This window comes from Vicugna pacos, chromosome 23 (assembly GCF_048564905.1).
Source record: "Vicugna pacos chromosome 23, VicPac4, whole genome shotgun sequence".
Lineage (NCBI taxonomy): Eukaryota > Metazoa > Chordata > Mammalia > Artiodactyla > Camelidae > Vicugna > Vicugna pacos.
In genome coordinates, this window is record NC_133009.1 from 7,145,544 (window position 1) to 7,161,909 (window position 16,366).

The 16,366-nt window shown below is 40.6% G+C and overlaps 1 protein-coding gene across 3 annotated transcripts; it reads left to right on the forward strand.

The window, feature by feature from the left end:
- The first annotated feature begins 2,754 nt into the window (after positions 1-2,754).
- TMEM183A (transmembrane protein 183A) lies at positions 2,755-15,967 on the forward strand. 3 transcript variants are annotated; one of them, XM_006218494.3, is made up of 8 exons: positions 2,755-2,973; positions 3,171-3,260; positions 4,059-4,226; positions 8,012-8,171; positions 9,110-9,290; positions 11,842-11,922; positions 13,551-13,706; positions 14,996-15,967. In XM_006218494.3, the coding sequence occupies exons 1-8, from the start codon at positions 2,865-2,867 to the stop codon at positions 15,179-15,181; spliced, it is 1,131 nt and encodes a 376-aa protein (XP_006218556.1). In that variant the 5' UTR covers positions 2,755-2,864; the 3' UTR covers positions 15,182-15,967. The 3 variants fall into 3 exon arrangements, with proteins under 3 accessions (XP_006218556.1, XP_015106839.1, XP_072804512.1); XM_015251353.3 differs by having other exon boundaries at positions 2,765-2,973; positions 8,015-8,171; positions 14,996-15,525; XM_072948411.1 differs by having other exon boundaries at positions 2,765-2,973; positions 4,083-4,226; positions 14,996-15,525.
- The last annotated feature ends 399 nt before the right edge of the window (positions 15,968-16,366 follow it).

Consider the following 16,366-nt stretch of genomic DNA (forward strand, 5'->3'; position numbering starts at 1 on the left):
ACATGTCACTTTGCTGTACCAGAAACTAACACAACACTGTAAATCAATTTTACATCAATAAAATATTTTTAAGTGGTCAGAAGGCCTGAATAGACACTTTTCCAAAGATATATAGATAGCCAACAGGTACATGAAAAAATTCTCAACATCACTAATCATCAGAGAAAGACAGATTAAAACCACAAGGTATGGTCTCATATCTGTCAAAATGGTGATCATCAAAAAGACCATAAATAACAAATGTTGGTGAGGGTGAGGAGAAAGGGGAACCCTAGTACACTGTTGGTAGGACTGTAAATTGATGCAGCCACTAAGGAAAGCAGTGTAAAGGTTTCTCAAAAACCAAAAAAATCAAATTACCATGTGATTCAGCAATTTCACTGCTGGATATCTGAAGAAAATGAAAACACAAATTCAAAAGATACACATACCCTAATTATCACAGCAGCATTATTTACAATAGCCAAGATACGGAAGCAACCCAAATGCCCATCAACAGATGACTAGATAAAGAAGACGAAGATAAAGAATAGATAAAGAAGATAAAGACATATATACAATGGAATAGTACTTGGGCATAAAAAAGAATGAAATTGTGCCATTTGCAACAACGTGGATGGACCTAGAGTATTATGCCTAGTGAAATAAGTCAGGCAGAGAAATAATATTCTATGTTATCACTTACATGCGGAATCTAAAAAATAAATGAATATGATAACAAAACAGAAACAGACTCACAAATATAGAAAACAAACTAGTGGTTACCAAAGCAGATAAGGAAGGTGGGGGTAAGATAGGGGTATGAGATTAAGAGACACAAACTACTATGTGTAAAATAAATAAGCAATGAGGATATATTGCACAGCACAGGAAAATATGGCCATTACTTTGTAATAACTTTAAATGGAGTACAATATATTAAAATATTGAATTACTATGTTGTACAACTGAAACTAATATTTTACATCAACTATACTTCAATTAAAAAAATAAAGAAAACTTTGACAAGAATAAACAATAATTTGGGGTTAAAAACTATTAAAGGACTTAAAGGAAGATTTAATTAAATGGAGATGCACACCACGTTCCTGAACTGAAGGACTCTACAGTATATAGATGTCAATTCAACCCAAATTAAGTCTATAAACTGAAGAAAACTTCAATCAAAATTTTCACTAAAATTCTTTTTGGAACTTGAAAGAAACAACAGCTCTTTTAGTAACTTTTACAACTTGTCTTTCTAGAAAAAAGTGTGTATCTTTGAATCTGGAATCTAGCAGTGTCATTAATTTTAAAACTTCTGCTTTTTAGTTGAAAGTGGAATAAAAGATCGAAGTGTGTTTTTTTCTCTACCAATGTGGCCAAAGGACCTATGAGGGGCTTTGCTTAAGATCTTCATTCTTGAAATTTTGAAAGATAAACAGCTTGGGAATTAGCATTTCTTTCATTTCACTGCTGAAAATGAGAGGACGTTTCAGCTAAAAGCTTTTAGTCTTCGAGAGTGATGGCATATAAATAAGGTGTATGTCTTTTGCACCTTCGATCTCCTCTAGAGTCCCAGTGCCTCAGTGTTTTGCAAAATGGTGTTGCATGAGCAGAAATATACTTGCATGTGGGCATTATGCATTTTTAAATTAACATTTTGAAATGAGAAGTCTCAGTGCTTTACTGGCTGCATTTTGTACTTGACCACAAGCATCAATTATATATATATGGAAAAATTATTTGAAACCATTTTCTTTTATTTCAGTCTGTTAGACCCTGGTATGTGTTATGATTTTAGATAAAGTAAATTGGAATAGCTCACGACTATAATCAATTATATTCAGACGAGATCGGGCGCGTTCAGGATGGTGCCATAGACAATTATATTCAGTTTCAATTACAATTCCTAACTGATCCAAACCTTAATAGATCTCTGGTAATAGTCCGTTAAACAATGTTAGTAAAAGGCCAGTGGTTTGCGCCAAAGGAACGTCTATGTACTACCTAATTAGATTAAAAATAGAAGTCTTCTAAATATCTTGGGGTGGCGCTCTCTGGTGGGTCCAGCAAGCTGGATTTCTGGTCCCTAAATTCTATGCTTCTCAAGCCAGTGATTAGCACCTTTTGAGAGCTGCAAGAAAGTTATAAGGAAAAAGAACCTAACTTAGGACACACAATAACTTATACCTACTGGTGATATTAGACCAGGATCCCGCTCCCTTGCAGTTCTGTAACCTTCACTCGGAGATTTGCCTCAATACAAAGGAAAGACATTGTTCTTTCCTCATCAATCCTTATAGTATTTAGTTTAGAGGATGGTGGTAAATAAAAAATCTTTTAGGAACCCCTCCCCCAACTTTGAGAATTCAGAAATTTGTGGCTTTTGTGTACGAAATTAGAGTGAAGACTCTTACAGACCCGTGTTGGAATAGCAGGCGCTCCATCTACGTGGCCTGAGGGGCGGAGCACGAAGACACTGCGGGTCTGGGGTATTGAGGTGAACGTGGAGTGTGGACAGAACCGGTAGCATAAAAATCGAGGAGCCCAGAATATAAGTTCAGTTCTAATCAACGCAGGTGTGAGTTTCGGGTCGGAGACACCAAACCATCGTACAAGAGGTCCGGCAAAAACTCACGCTGCCCAAGACCACAGCCACAGACTCTTACACAAAGTAGACGCAGGCTGGTCTGTAGGCGCCGGATGATGACGTACTCGCTGGGCCAGATGGTGATTGGCTTCTGAAGAGGGGCGTCGGCCGCCAATGCGCTACGGAGCCTTGGCCTAAGTCCTCGCGAGATCTGCGGCCTTCGGAGCGGTATGGCCGCGGATCCGGGCCGAGTTGGCCCTCAGCTCCCGGATCTGGCTCTCTGGCCTGAAACATGGCCCGGGGTCCTGGCCCGCTAACCCAGCCTCGCCCCGAGACGGTCGCCATGCCCAAGAGAGGGAAGCGACTCAAGTTCCGGGCCCAAGACGCCTGCTCCGGGCGAGGTGGGCGAGGGGGCGGGGGCGTTGAAAGGCTCGGGGCTGGAGGCCGGGAGGGGGCTGGACAGCGCAGAGGCGTGTGCTCGCCGGCCCGCGAAAGGAGGGCGGCTGGGGCCGGGGGCTTGGAGTGAGCAGGAGTTCTTGGTGGGGAGGAAGCTGAAGAGAGAAAGCCTCTTCCTTTGAGGATTGCTGCTGTGTTTCAGTGACCGTGGCGGATTATGCCAACTCGGATCCGGCCGTCGTGAGGTCTGGACGGGTCAAGAAAGCGGTCGCCAATGCTGTTCAGCAGGAAGGTAGGTTTCCGATGAGTCTTTTCAAACTCGGACAGTGAAGACAGAACTAAGTGTTTTGTTTTCCTGGGATTCTGCTTCTGTTTTTCTTGCAGTCCTTTGGGTATCTTCCCATAAGCATGTTTGCTCTCCTCGATGGTTACTTACAGATTTAGGGGAGGGGAAGGATTAGCCAAGCGCAGTAGCAGTTTCTGTAACAGAAATATTTTACTAAAAATATTTCCGTTAAAAAAATTTTGCATACTCTTCTGTAGTTTCCACTGCTTTCTTCCTGGTTATTAATCTTTTTCCTGTAGTTCAGAGAAATGCGCCACTTAACTCTGCAGTTTGCTTCTTTGTGTAATAACCTTGAAGTTTTCATTTTCTTTTCCCATGCTTTTCTTACTTCCAGGCTCACGGGTCCTTGAGACTTGTGTTTTTCATTGTATGTAATGTCTCCAGCCTGGGGATAGGCTTAAATTGGATTCATTTCCTCTCAAACATTGATCCTAAGAATTTATGCACATGAGAATAGCATTCACCTTTTGTTTTTACCCTGCAGGTTTTATAATGGAAGAATAATTCATTCCCTTTTTCTTCAGATCTGAAGCTGTTTCTGCAGTTTTGGAGTCATTGCCCATTACTTCCCAATTTATTTAAAATGCTTTTTTTTTTTTTTTAAGATTTTCAGCTTACTTTAGCAGATTCTCAACACTGCTTTTGCATTTTTTCCCCCTCTCTCTTTTTTTCTTTTTCCTTTTCCTTTTCTTCCTAAGCTCTGCTAAGTACTTGCCATCTCATTCTCCTCTTATTTTCTTCTAGTAAAATCTCTTTGTGGCTTGGAAGCCTCCCAGGTTCCTGCAGTGGAAGCTCTTTCTGGAGCTGGTGAGCCCTGTGACATCATTGACAGCAGTGATGAGATTGATGCCCACGAGGAAAGCATCCATGAGAGAGCTGTCTCCAGAAAAAAGAAAAGCAAGAGGCACAAAGGTACAGGGCTTGTTCTCTTTTAGAGCACTAGTCCTAAATGTGGTGATAACTTGAAGCCATCACTTTCTCAGTAGCACAAGAGGTGATACCAGCAAAGAACCAGTTTGGATCTTAGTAGCGGAATAGGACTTTAATATACCAGGGCCTTCTACTTATGTCTACATTTGAGAGGAAGGGAGACTGATAACAGTCAGTAGATTTCTGGAGTTATGAACTTGGTTATAGTAGTGGTTAGAGTAGCCATTCATTGAGAATATGTCATTATCAGGTAAAACCCATGTAGCAACATGAAAACAAAAAGCTTTTGCATTTCTGTATTTCTGAATGTGTAAGGTGGCAGAGTTGTTGCAAAACTGCTTTCCCAAATATATGGATTGTATATAATCAGTTTCATTTCAGCTAAAATTAGATATTATAATGGACTTTGAAGTGCTCTGCAATTATTGATGCCTACTTTATGTGTAGTAGGTACTATAGGAAAGAGAGAAGTATGTGATATTTATGTCTTAGTGGTAATAAAACTGACACAAATGAAACAAGGGAAAATAAACTAACAGTATATAATGTGCCGACCCATCATTCTCTGGTTTGTTCTAGACTTAATGAATCAGACTCTCTTGGGACAGACCCCAGGATACCTATTCTTTTTTTTTTATTAATTATTTTATATTTTGTAGGGGGACGTAATTAGGTCTATTTATTTATTTTCAGGGGAGGTACTGAGGATTGAACCCAGGACCTCATGCATGCTAATCATGTGCTCTACCACTTGAACTATACCCTCCCCTCCAGAATACCTCTTCTTAAAATTGAAGTGGTTCTGATGATCAGCTTAGAGTTAGGGGGAAGCTAATGTAATAAATGATATGTGTATTTTTGGTTTCAGATCTACCAGAACTTTCACCTCTACTTGAGAATCAGATAACATACTTTTGCATTCATTAAACTATATTGAAATAATAAATTAATGAACTTCCGTATTTGCAATTATACCAATTATTGTCAATGATACCCCTCTTTTCCAGAACCCCAAAATTCATAGGTATTTCTCACATTTCTTTGTTCCTTAATTTCTTACTTGAAATCACCATTCAGTTAGAGATTTCCTTTGATTTTCCTTTTTGAGTTTTGACACATTTCACAGAAGAGTTTATGGACTTTTTAAACCTCTTTATTGAGATAAAATTCACCCCTTTAAAGTGTACCATGCACTGGTTTTAGTATGTTCATAGAGTTGTGTAGCCATCAACATGATCTAAGTTTAGAACATTTCTATCCTCCCAAACCTGTTAGCATCATTCTTCATTCTCTCTCAACACCCTCTCCCACCCACCCTCGCACTGATCTAATTTCTCTCTGTAGATTTGTGTATCTGGTCATCTCGTATAAATGAAATCATATAATTTGTGGTCTTTTGTGTCTGTCTCCTTTGACTTGACATGATATTTTCAAGGTTTATCCATATTGTAGCATGTGTCAGTACTTCATTCCTTTTTATTGCTTTTTATTTGGCTACTGTGGACACTCATGGACAAGTTTTTGTGTGGACATATATTTTCATTTCTGTTGAGTAGGAGTAGTAGTGCTGGATCACACAGTAACTATGTTTAACGTCTGGAGGAATTGCCAAACTTTTTTATGAAGTTGATGTTTTATGTTCCCATTGGCAATGAATGGGAATTCCAGTTTCTCCACATCTTATCAACACTTGTTACTCTCTAACTTTTTAAACTGTAACTATCCTAGTGATACGAAGTGGTATCTCATGGTTTAGATTTGCTTGCTAATGATGTTGAGCATCTTTTATGTGCTTTTTGGCCATTTGTGTATCTTCCTTGGGGAAATGTCTATTCAAATCTTTTGCCCATTTTTAAATTAGGTTATCTTTTTATTACTGAGTTGTAAAATTCTTATGTATTCAGGAGACCAGTCACTTACCAGATATATGATTGGTTTATAGACTCCTAGCTATAATTCATCTTTTACTTCCTTGCTCTACTTTACCCCCGTTAGGTTCCTTCATTCTCACCTGACTGGCCTTTTTTTTTCCTCCTCTTTTTTCTTTTAGCTTTTTAAAAATGAAACATAAACAAAAGAAGAGAGAATAGTATAATGAATCCCACGTGGCTATTACATAGCTTCAACAGTTATCAACTCATGGCTGTTTTTGTTTCAGCCACTACTTCCCTGCCCTCTCCCCCAAAACACACACATACCACACACACACTTGATTATTTTGAAATAATTTCCAGATATCCCATTAATATCTGTAAATACTTTGGTAGTTATTGCCAACAGATAAATGCTCTTAAAAAATGATCATGTCTAAAAAAGTAAACAGTAATTTCTTAATATCATCAAAATCTTGTTAGACTTGTCTCCTTAATGCCCTCGCATGTGTTTTATTTTTCTGAATATCCAGGCTTCATGTTAGCTGTTTATTTCATTTGGAATGCTTTTCCTCTTAACCTGTGCCTGTCAGAACTTTTTATGTCCTTCATAGCCTGTCTCCATGAAACTTTACTGATTCCATTTCCTACACTTTGAAATTTCTTAATAATTATGTGTAAAACTTTGATCGTTTTTATAATTCCTGAATTCTGTCCCTGAAGACAGAAGAATTTTAATAGCCCTCTGCCTTGTAAAGGTCCTTAAGGGTCTCAGTGGGGGACATTCTGATTGTTGTTTGCCTTCTCTTTCAGAGAGAGACTTGATGGGGAGAAGGGGCCACAAGTAGTAGACTGAGCCTTAAAAGGTTACTGGAGATTTCAAGAAAGCGCAGGAACCAGAAAAGAGGTGGTGGTTTTAGAAGGATTGGTTTCTGTTATGAAAACCTAAAGGGAAAACCTGATTGAGTCACTGAGCGGCAGGAAGCAGCTAGAAAAACAGAGGCAGCTTCCAGGAGGTGGTTATAGGGTCTCTTTCCCAGGAAACAAAGAAGGCTGGGGTTTGAAGAGTTCTATGACTAAATCTCATTGCAAGATTAGGGTTAGCCCAGATTCAGTTATCTTTATGGAGTATACGTTTTTATTTGAACTGACCTGGATAGTGGACCTCAGGGTCAAGAGAATTAACAGTGATGAGGTCTGAAGGATGAGGACATGGGGATACATCATCATAGGGTGTCTTGGAATACTGGATGCTTGTGGTCAGGATCGTATATCAAGCTAGCAATGAACCATGGAGAAACTGAAAGAGAAACATGTCTACAGGCAATTATTAAGTAATAAAGATACACTGTAACTTACTTAGTTTTGTATTTTACTTTACAGTTTGAGATTTCCTCATCCCATCTTAAGATCAGTTTTGTTTTTTAAATGACTGAACTGAAGAGAACGTTTGGTGGATGGAGACTGCAAGTGGAACCAAGGGCAGAATGTATAGTGCAAAGTGGGGAAATCTGGGTCCTGTTTACCTTGACTGCATGCAAGCTTCTGTTTTCTTACAGTAAAATGGGCACAGTGATATTTTCCTTATTTCCGTTGAAGAATTATTAGAATTGAATGATATAATGTATGCAAAGGTACTTTGAAAACTTCAAAATATTGTGTAAATAATTATTCAATAAAGGCTTTAAGAACAAGACCTCTTCCCTTGGGCAACAGGAAACAGAAGTTTCCAGCAGGTAGAAGAAGCAGGAACCGATGAGTGTGAGAGACTTCCTTGGACCCATTTAAACCATTTTCTTAGCTGTGCCCGCCCTGGGAGAATTATAATGATTGGGGATCTTTATATATATGTATAATAGAAGGTCAAAGGTTACCGTTCTTGTTTTTCTGTTTCAGAAGACCTGGACGGGGCTGGAGGAGAAGAGTACCCCATGGATATTTGGCTGTTGCTGGCTTCCTATATCCGTCCCGAGGACATTGTGAATTTTTCTCTGATTTGTAAGAATGCCTGGACTGTCACTTGCACTGCTGCCTTTTGGACCAGGTTGTACCGAAGGTGCGACTACAGAGAGCTCCCTGTGCTATCTGTGTAGCTGGTTGCATTGCTGTTTGTGACTTGGAGCTACTCCCTGGATGGTGACCTCTTTTCACTTTGTCTGCTCCATGCCTGGGCATGAACCTGACTTTGGACTCCTTGAGCCCCTCTTTAATTTAAAATTGATTATTAATTCTTCCAGGTAACTGTCTTCTCTATGGTTGTCCCCTTACCCCCATCCAGTATCCTTACTTTCAACAAAAAGTAAGGTCTCAAAAAGAACTGTTTTTTTAACTTTTCTTCAAAGGTTTATCTCCGCTAGAGTTTTCAAAAGCTATAGATGCCCATCTATTTGTCTTTCCAACTGCGTTAGTTCTAAGATTTGCTAGTCACCTTGAAGTATCATATAGTCTTTGTATCTATGCTGCCCTGACACAGTTGTAGTGGTAAGGGGGGTGAATGGGGTGATTAGTAAGAGGGCTAACTTTTGATGCTGGGTGCAGAGGGATCGTGAAGATTGTGCACCATCAGTAAGGATGTGGTGGAAGGGGACATTGAGGTGGTAGGGAGCAGAGAACGTACTGAGATACGTGACAGGAGAACCTGGTAGCTCTTCCCCAGTGCAGGTTCTTTTTGAGCAACTGAAGTATGTTGTACTGGCACCAAGTCAGACTTGCCCTTTTTCAGAGTGAAATAGTGAGGATTTAAAATTTTTAGATGAATAAAGAAACACAGGATTCAGAGTATATGTGAATTGGATTTTGCATAGCAAAGAAGCAGCAGTAGCGAGAAGTTAAGGAGATGGTGATTTGTGTGTGTGTGCGGGCACTGGGAGAGACTAACTACTGGCCAGTGGAATTGTACAGTAACGTGTGTGTGGAGCCCGGGAGTCCCAGGAGACTGGCCGAGAGCAGGAGAGACGGATCACTTACTGGGAGGAGTAATGTGTCATATTTCAGGCACTACACGCTGGATGCCTCCCTGCCTTTGCGCCTGCGACCAGAGTCAATGGAGAAGCTGCGCTGTCTCCGGGCATGTGTGATCCGATCTCTGTACCATATGTATGAGCCATTTGCTGCTCGCATCTCCAAGAATCCAGCCATTCCAGAAAGCACTCCTAGCACATTAAAGAATTCTAAAGTAAGTGGGGAATGAGTGTCGGGGTTCAACAAGTGGACTCTCGGACGATGGGCCTGTTAGCACAGCTTGTCTCCAGCTTCCCTGATGGAGCGTGCTAGGGCTGTGGGTACCGGGCTGCCCGGGCACTAATGTAGACCCTCTGGGCTCGGGGTATCACTCCTCCGACACGTTCCTGCTGTGCTGGGCTGGCTTACGTTGTCTTTACCTTAAAGCATTCTTGTGCTTTGAGCATATTCCTTGTCTCTTTGTTTTAATTTATTTTGATGCATTGTACATTGGACCACTTTAGATGGTTTTGATGGCTTGGGCTAGGAATAGCACAACTCAAAGGTAGAAGTAAACTATAATTCTTAAAAGGTGCTTTAAATCATAAGATATAACACGAACAGCTTACTAATTTTCTCTTTCTAATATGGCCTTGACATCTGGGGTTTCCCTTTTTTGTTGACCTTCTTGAAAGATTCTGGTGTAGACGTCTTCAGCATTTGCTAAGTGCACACTACTGCCAGGCCCTGGGTAGGTGTTTTCTGAGACTAAAGGTGCTCCCGCTCACAGACTTGAGCACTATAAAATTCTTCCTATGTTGTAGGCCTTTTTCTTTTCTCTCTTCTCTCTCTCTCTTTTTTTGGTGGGAGGAGGTAATTAGGTTTATTTATTTATTCTTAGAGGAGGTCCTGGGGATTGAACCCGGAACCTTAAGCGTGTTAAGCAGGCGCTCTACCACTTGAGCTCTACCTGCCCACATAGGCTATTTCCTGTATCTTGGGATTTCTCTAATAGCTGCACGCATATGCTGTATTCAAGTCTCTGGCCTTCCTTTGATTTGGAAGTAGGTCTGTGAGCCTTTGGTCCATTCTCCTTTTTTCCCACCACAATGAAATACGTAGTGAGCACGCCTTTGCCCAGCTTAGCTGGGAGAGCAGGTGTGATTGTTTAGGCAAGTTGATGTCTCAGCCTTTTTCTCATTTAGCTAATACTGTTGTCTAAATTTTTGAGTCTTTTGAGTTTGTAATTTTTATGACTTGGTTCCTGCCCGGAGTCTGGTGTTCCATAACACTTCTTGTTCTGTTCTGTTCTGTTTTGATGGTTTGGATGTTACATAATGATTCTTTTCCCCTAGTTCAGCCCTAGTGTGATAATATTCTACCTGATACACATTGAGTTAAAAGGGTACAGTTGAGTTCAAGATCATCGTGGTTCCCCCAAGGGTTGCAGACTGAGGTGGTCAGGGCTATTGGCTGAGCCCAATTTAATATCACGTTAGCTGATGGATTTAGGGCAGGTGTAGAATGCTGCGTGAGTAGAATTTCATCTCTTCTTGTAAGATGAGTGGACAGTGTATCATCTCACATTTGTAGTCTTCCTCTCCCAGAAACCTTTGATTGTATCGGGCTAACTGTGGTGAGGTGGGGGTCATCCCAGAGCTAAACCTGCCAGGTGTGAAGCCACTGCTGGGAGCAGAGCAGCGTTGGGCAAACTCCTCATGCTTGACATGTCCTAGCGGCTCCAGTACACAATGCAGGTGCTACTGCCTAAATCTAAAACCCCTACGTCTTCACATTCTTATAATGGAATATTAAGTTTCTCAGTGGACTATAAAAAGTCAAGGTGGTGATAACTGAGGTCTTAATCCAGGTGGTTAAGCCTTGGCCACCTGACTGCTGCTTTTGTGCCTGTTGTTGGAGGTCTTCTGAGGATGGGGGGCCTGCAGTGGCAGGTGTCCCATGCATGGCCTTGCTAGTCTAACCACAACCGCATGGCACTGTGCCAGCATGCCTAAAGGAAGCTGTCCCGTGTTCCCGGACTCTGCCTTTTCGTATTTGATTCTCCCTCTCTCTCTTTTCAGTAGCATAGCTTGTGTGGGACACTGGAGCCGCTGTGTTGGCAGCAGAAGTGTTTGCCCCTTAAAGCCAAGCCCATTATTTTTGATGGACAGCAGGACGTACAGGGCATGTCTGGAGGGCAGGACAGCTGGCACGGCGGACGACCCACCCCTTGTCCCCTGGGAGGTACTTAACTTCTTGTGTTAACCCTAGCTGTAGCCTGGCTTTCCTTGAGGGGCTTCCTGTAGGCCGAATTCAGCTCAGCTCTGTAGTTCCCATACCGGCTGTCTGCTCCCAGGAGATCCTGGGTGGTCTGCTCCTGTTACAGAGCTGGCTGTCTCTGCCTGCCTTATGGCTTTGTTGTCATCTTGTCTGGTGGCCACTGGCCGCCCTTATATTTTAATAGAGGCATCAGAGAATATGCCCCAGTCTCTAGAGACCATGTTTCCGTCCTTAACGATGAGAACAATAGGGGTTGACTTATTGGTACCTCTTCTCTTTACTGAATAGCCCTGGGGCTGTTCGCCAGTGTCAGATTGCGGGGTGGGGGTGTCTTTATCTGTGCCAAAGTAAAATCTCAGCATTGGGACCATGGCTGACTTTAGAGCAATCAAACAGAAAGCTTTTTGCTGACTTCTAAAAAAATCTTACTTTGACTTTTCCTCTCTTTTCTGTCCTTTATTTATTTATTTATTTTTGTTTATTTTATTATTATTCTTTTTTTGCAGTGCTTACTTTTCTGGTGCAGAAAGATTGTTGGAAACAGACAGGAACCAATGTGGGAATTCAACTTCAAGTTCAAAAAACAGGTATCTGGTTTTATCATTTCTTTGTTTTTCAGGTAGTATCTTGTTCTGATGTTGCTAGACATAAAATTGCCTCATTAAAGTCAGATAATACACATCAAAACTTACAATAATGCCATAAAAGAAAAGAAAGAAGGAACTGTTTTAATACGAAAGGGACACAGATTTAATAGAGTAAACCTTGTGTGGATCCTGGATCAAGGAATAATGAGCTATAGAAGGCATTTTTCATACAATTAAAGAATTCTTAATGTGCTGTGAATGTTAGATGACATAAAATTATTGTTAGTTTTCTTAGGTGTGATAATGTTAAGGTTATATATGTGTCTTTATTCATGTTAAATAAAGGTGGAACGCCAGTGTTACTTTCAGATGGCTTTGCCTCTCACCCCCAAAGTTCATGTGCTTTATTTTATGTATGTGTGTGTGTATATATATATATATATGTATGTGTATATTATAAATATATATGTATAAATATAAAGTGAGAGATTGGGGGAGAGAAAGCAAATATGGCAAAAGCGTGGTGGAGAATATAGAGGAGTTTACGGCACAGTTTTTTAACTTTTCTGTTTATTTGAAAGCTTTAAAAGTGGGGAAAAGGGAGGGAAACAGAGGAAAAATTGTTATAACAATGTACTGAGGTTATTTGCCTAAAACCTTTTTTGTTGTTCAAAGCAAATGTACTTGGAAACAACAGTAATTCATATGGTTTTATATCTGAGGCGATGTGCAGAAGCCATAGGGAGAGGGACTGCCAGGAGTCTGTTTATAAGAAAAGTAGAAAAGATTCCACCTCTGTGTCCGCCTTTTGCTTGGAGTGTGCCTGGGATCTCGGCCACGGGGAGGACCTGTTCTGCTTGTCTTTGCTTCTTGTCCCAAGCAGCCTCATTTCTTCAGTCTGTGCCCCTGTTTAGTATCTCATCAAGATGACACTTTACAAATAAAATTAGTTAGCCCTCACTTGATGACAAGTGTGTTCCAGGTAAGTTTGTAATGAAAGTAAATCATGTTTTTCCATTGATTTTTCAAAAACACGGTTCCAGGGGGAAATTTTGGCTCTGATCATTTACTTTTAGCAAGATGTCCACAGTCTGTGATATCCATCAGGTGCTGGTAGAAAGTCCAGCACAGCACCTCTCTGGGAGGGGCCGAGTCTCGGCAGTGCCTATTAGCTAGGACCGGAACGAGCGTGGGAAGGTGATGCTCGGATTTCCCTCCAGCTCTGATTCTTGTGACTCGTGTTTCATGGGGCCTGGAATTGGATGGCCACGTCTGTGAAAGTTGTGCTTTAGATCCTGACAAGTTGTAAGGACTTTGTGATCTCTCAAACATTGGAGAGCCTCTGATAGAGTTACAAGTTTTCATTTCTTATCAGATGGTGGGAAACACCATCTAAATGAAGCATGCACCACCCATTGCCACCTTTCTTACTCAAATGTGTTTCCCCTTCCTTTCAGAGGACAGGTTTTCCTTGATCTGTATAGAATCTGAAATGTATATAAAGAGAGAAGAAACGAAAAACTGGATCTCAGTAGCTATCGTTAAGCCCTAGTTTCATTTTATTGGTGGAGTCTCAGAGCCATACACACTTCCTCTAAGCCATTACAGTAATTCTCAATTCTCTTCAGTCCCCTAGATTAAAGAGCAAGTGTGTGGGAGGACTGCAGCCTCCCATTCAGTATGAAGATGTTCACACCAACCCAGACCAGGACTGCTGCCTGCTGCAGGTCACCACGCTCAATTTCATCTTTATCCCAATTGTCATGGGGATGATATTCACCCTGGTAAGTGGAGACAGGATGTCACCCTCCGCTCTTTCATAGACTCTCACTGTGCTTAGGATTCGAAAGAAATTTGTCAGCTTAACCATTGAGGAAGAAATCTTTGAAGAATAATTTTAAACAGAATCTGAAAGCAGACTTGTATATTAGGAACAGGTAGGTTTGGGGAGAAGTTAATTATATCTATGAAAATGTTCTACCTCTGTTTCCTTCTCTGTAGTGAAAGGAATGTTTTTGCATCTCCTGTGTAGTGCTCATTACTATTTGAGAAACGTTATCCCATTAAGGTTAATAGTGAAGTGGATTCATGAACACTGTATGTCAGAACCCTAGACATACACGTGGTATCATAAATGGAATATTAAAATGTAGGGTGACCAGCTCTGTCCTTTGTGTGATGCTGTGACATTCAAGGCTTAGCTAAGAATTAGATTAGTAAACAAACAAATAGGCCTCTGGCATACTTTCCATGTTTTTAATAATTTTCACTGTATTGGCAACTGGAGAGTTTATGTAATTAATCCTTTCTATATTTTTAGGCTTATGTTCAGAGATATGCTCCCCCCCACCTTTATTTTTTTAAGAGTAAAATAATGCATGTGAAGAATTCAAATAATGCATAAATACATTGAGAAAGTAAAGGTGACTTAGACTTCCACTCTCATATAATTGCAGTTAGCTTTTGGGGAGCTGTTCTTTAATATATCTGCTAATATATACATGTATACATTCACTCTCTTACGTAATTTTGTATAATTGAGATTATGTCATATCTTTTTTTTTTTTGTAGGCACCTCTCATTAAGCCACAGTAATGAGTTAAACTCCATATACTTCATGCTCATACAATTCTATATAGGTCTACATTTACATAAACATATTTAGAGATTTTGTGGTTTAATTTACAAAAAATATGTGATCAGATGTGTTTCATCCATCTTGCTTGACTTGCTCAACAAATCCATCAAAATCCCTTCAAGTCATCTCTTATAGCTCTAAACCAATTTTTTAAAATTGTCATTGATAGTCATCTATGTGCATGTATCCTAATTTATTCAGACATGTGAGAGGCTTTTTTTTTTTCAGCACAGTTTAACTATATGAAGCTAAGAAAAACTTACTAGAATCACCCTTAATTTTTAATTTCTTTGCAAAGGTGCTGGTAGTTTAACTTAGAGATTATCTTGTGGCCCGGTCTGTCTGTCAGTGTTGTCTAGGCTGTCTCATTTCAGAGTGAACCACAGGAGGACAAAGTTGCTTAATTCAGGTACTGAATTTACTTCTCCCTCCCAGTTTACCATCAACGTGAGCACGGACATGCGGCATCACCGAGTGAGACTCGTGTTCCAGGATTCTCCGGTCCACGCTGGTCGGAAACTGCGCAGTGAGCAGGGCGTGCAAGTCATCCTGGACCCGGTGCACAGCGTTCGACTCTTTGACTGGTGGCACCCTCAGTATCCGTTCTCCCTGAGAGCATAGATGCTGCTTCCTGTCACCAGGGGCAGCCCTGAGCTGGGCCAGTCCAGTTGTAATCAGATTCCAGTTTGGAAGGGGTGGCTGGATTGTATATCTGGTCAGTAATGCACGTGCTCCTCAGGTGTCTGGGGCTCCTGTTAGGGAAAGAAGGATGGAATCAAGAGGAAGAACACTATGGTTTATACCCATATTTTAATGTACAATTTTGCATTTGAAAGGAGAGGCCTGCCCGACTGTCTGTGTTTAACCCCATTTGGTGCTACTGCGTTTGTTGCTCTTTATTCTTTTCTCCCAGCAAACATGGGTGATCCTGCCCTAGGGAAAAAGTAAACTCTTCCGTCTCCAAACAAGGAAATTTCAGCATTTCCTTATGGATCAGAGGAACCTTAGAGGCCTAAAATTATTGTTACTGTTATTTCAGTTTAGCCACTCCTCAAATTCAAGTGAATATTTTCTCTTCTCCCTTTACCCTTCTCCAGAAATAAAGCAGGTGACAGGGTTTTCAGACTCTTACAAGATTGACTTGTGTATCTGTCTTCAAAAATAATTTTTGGGTATTTGTCGCATATTCTTTTGCCAGTTTGGGATTTTAGGTATGTTTTTTGCATGAAGCTGATAGTAATGATGATGATGATTGTGTGCCTTCAGTACTATGCTAGGAACTTCCCATACTATCTCTGGTTCTCACAGTCCTACAAGGTAGGTGATACTACTCCCATTCTTTGGTTGAGAAAACTGAATCAGTGACTTACCCAAGACTGTAATATCCAATAAATGGCAGAGCCAGGATTCTGACCCAGGTCTTTTTGCTGCGTCACAATTAAAAAGGTCAGTCTCATTATTCTCATGGTAGATGGTGGCAAAAGGGGTAGGCAGAGTGTATGTAGATGAAAAGGTAAAAGGGTGAGTAAAATTAATTTTGGTATACCTTATATCCCTGATCAGTCTGTAACACGTATAAGATTGATGAATCTTTTAAACGCGTTTCTAAGTAAAATATAAAACAAACCAAGAAAGTTATTGCAGGAAGAATGGTGGTATTTTCCTTGAATTGTTAGAAAGACATTTCTTATGCTGAAGGTCATTTAAAAAAAAATGCATTTCTGTGTTGAAACCAGTCTCCTGCACTGTAAGAATTTAGTGACTTTGCTCTGCCCTGCCCTGCCCGGCCCCGCCCTGAGTGTTGCC

Coding starts and splice junctions, on each gene's coding strand:
- TMEM183A (XM_006218494.3), top strand. CDS start 2,865: ATGGCCCGGGGTCCTGGCCCGCTAACCCAGCCTCGCCCCGAGACGGTC. Junction 2,974..3,170: donor AGACGCCTGCTCCGGGCGAG/GTGGGCGAGGGG, acceptor GCTGTGTTTCAG/TGACCGTGGCGGATTATGCC. Junction 4,227..8,011: donor GAAAAGCAAGAGGCACAAAG/GTACAGGGCTTG, acceptor TTTCTGTTTCAG/AAGACCTGGACGGGGCTGGA.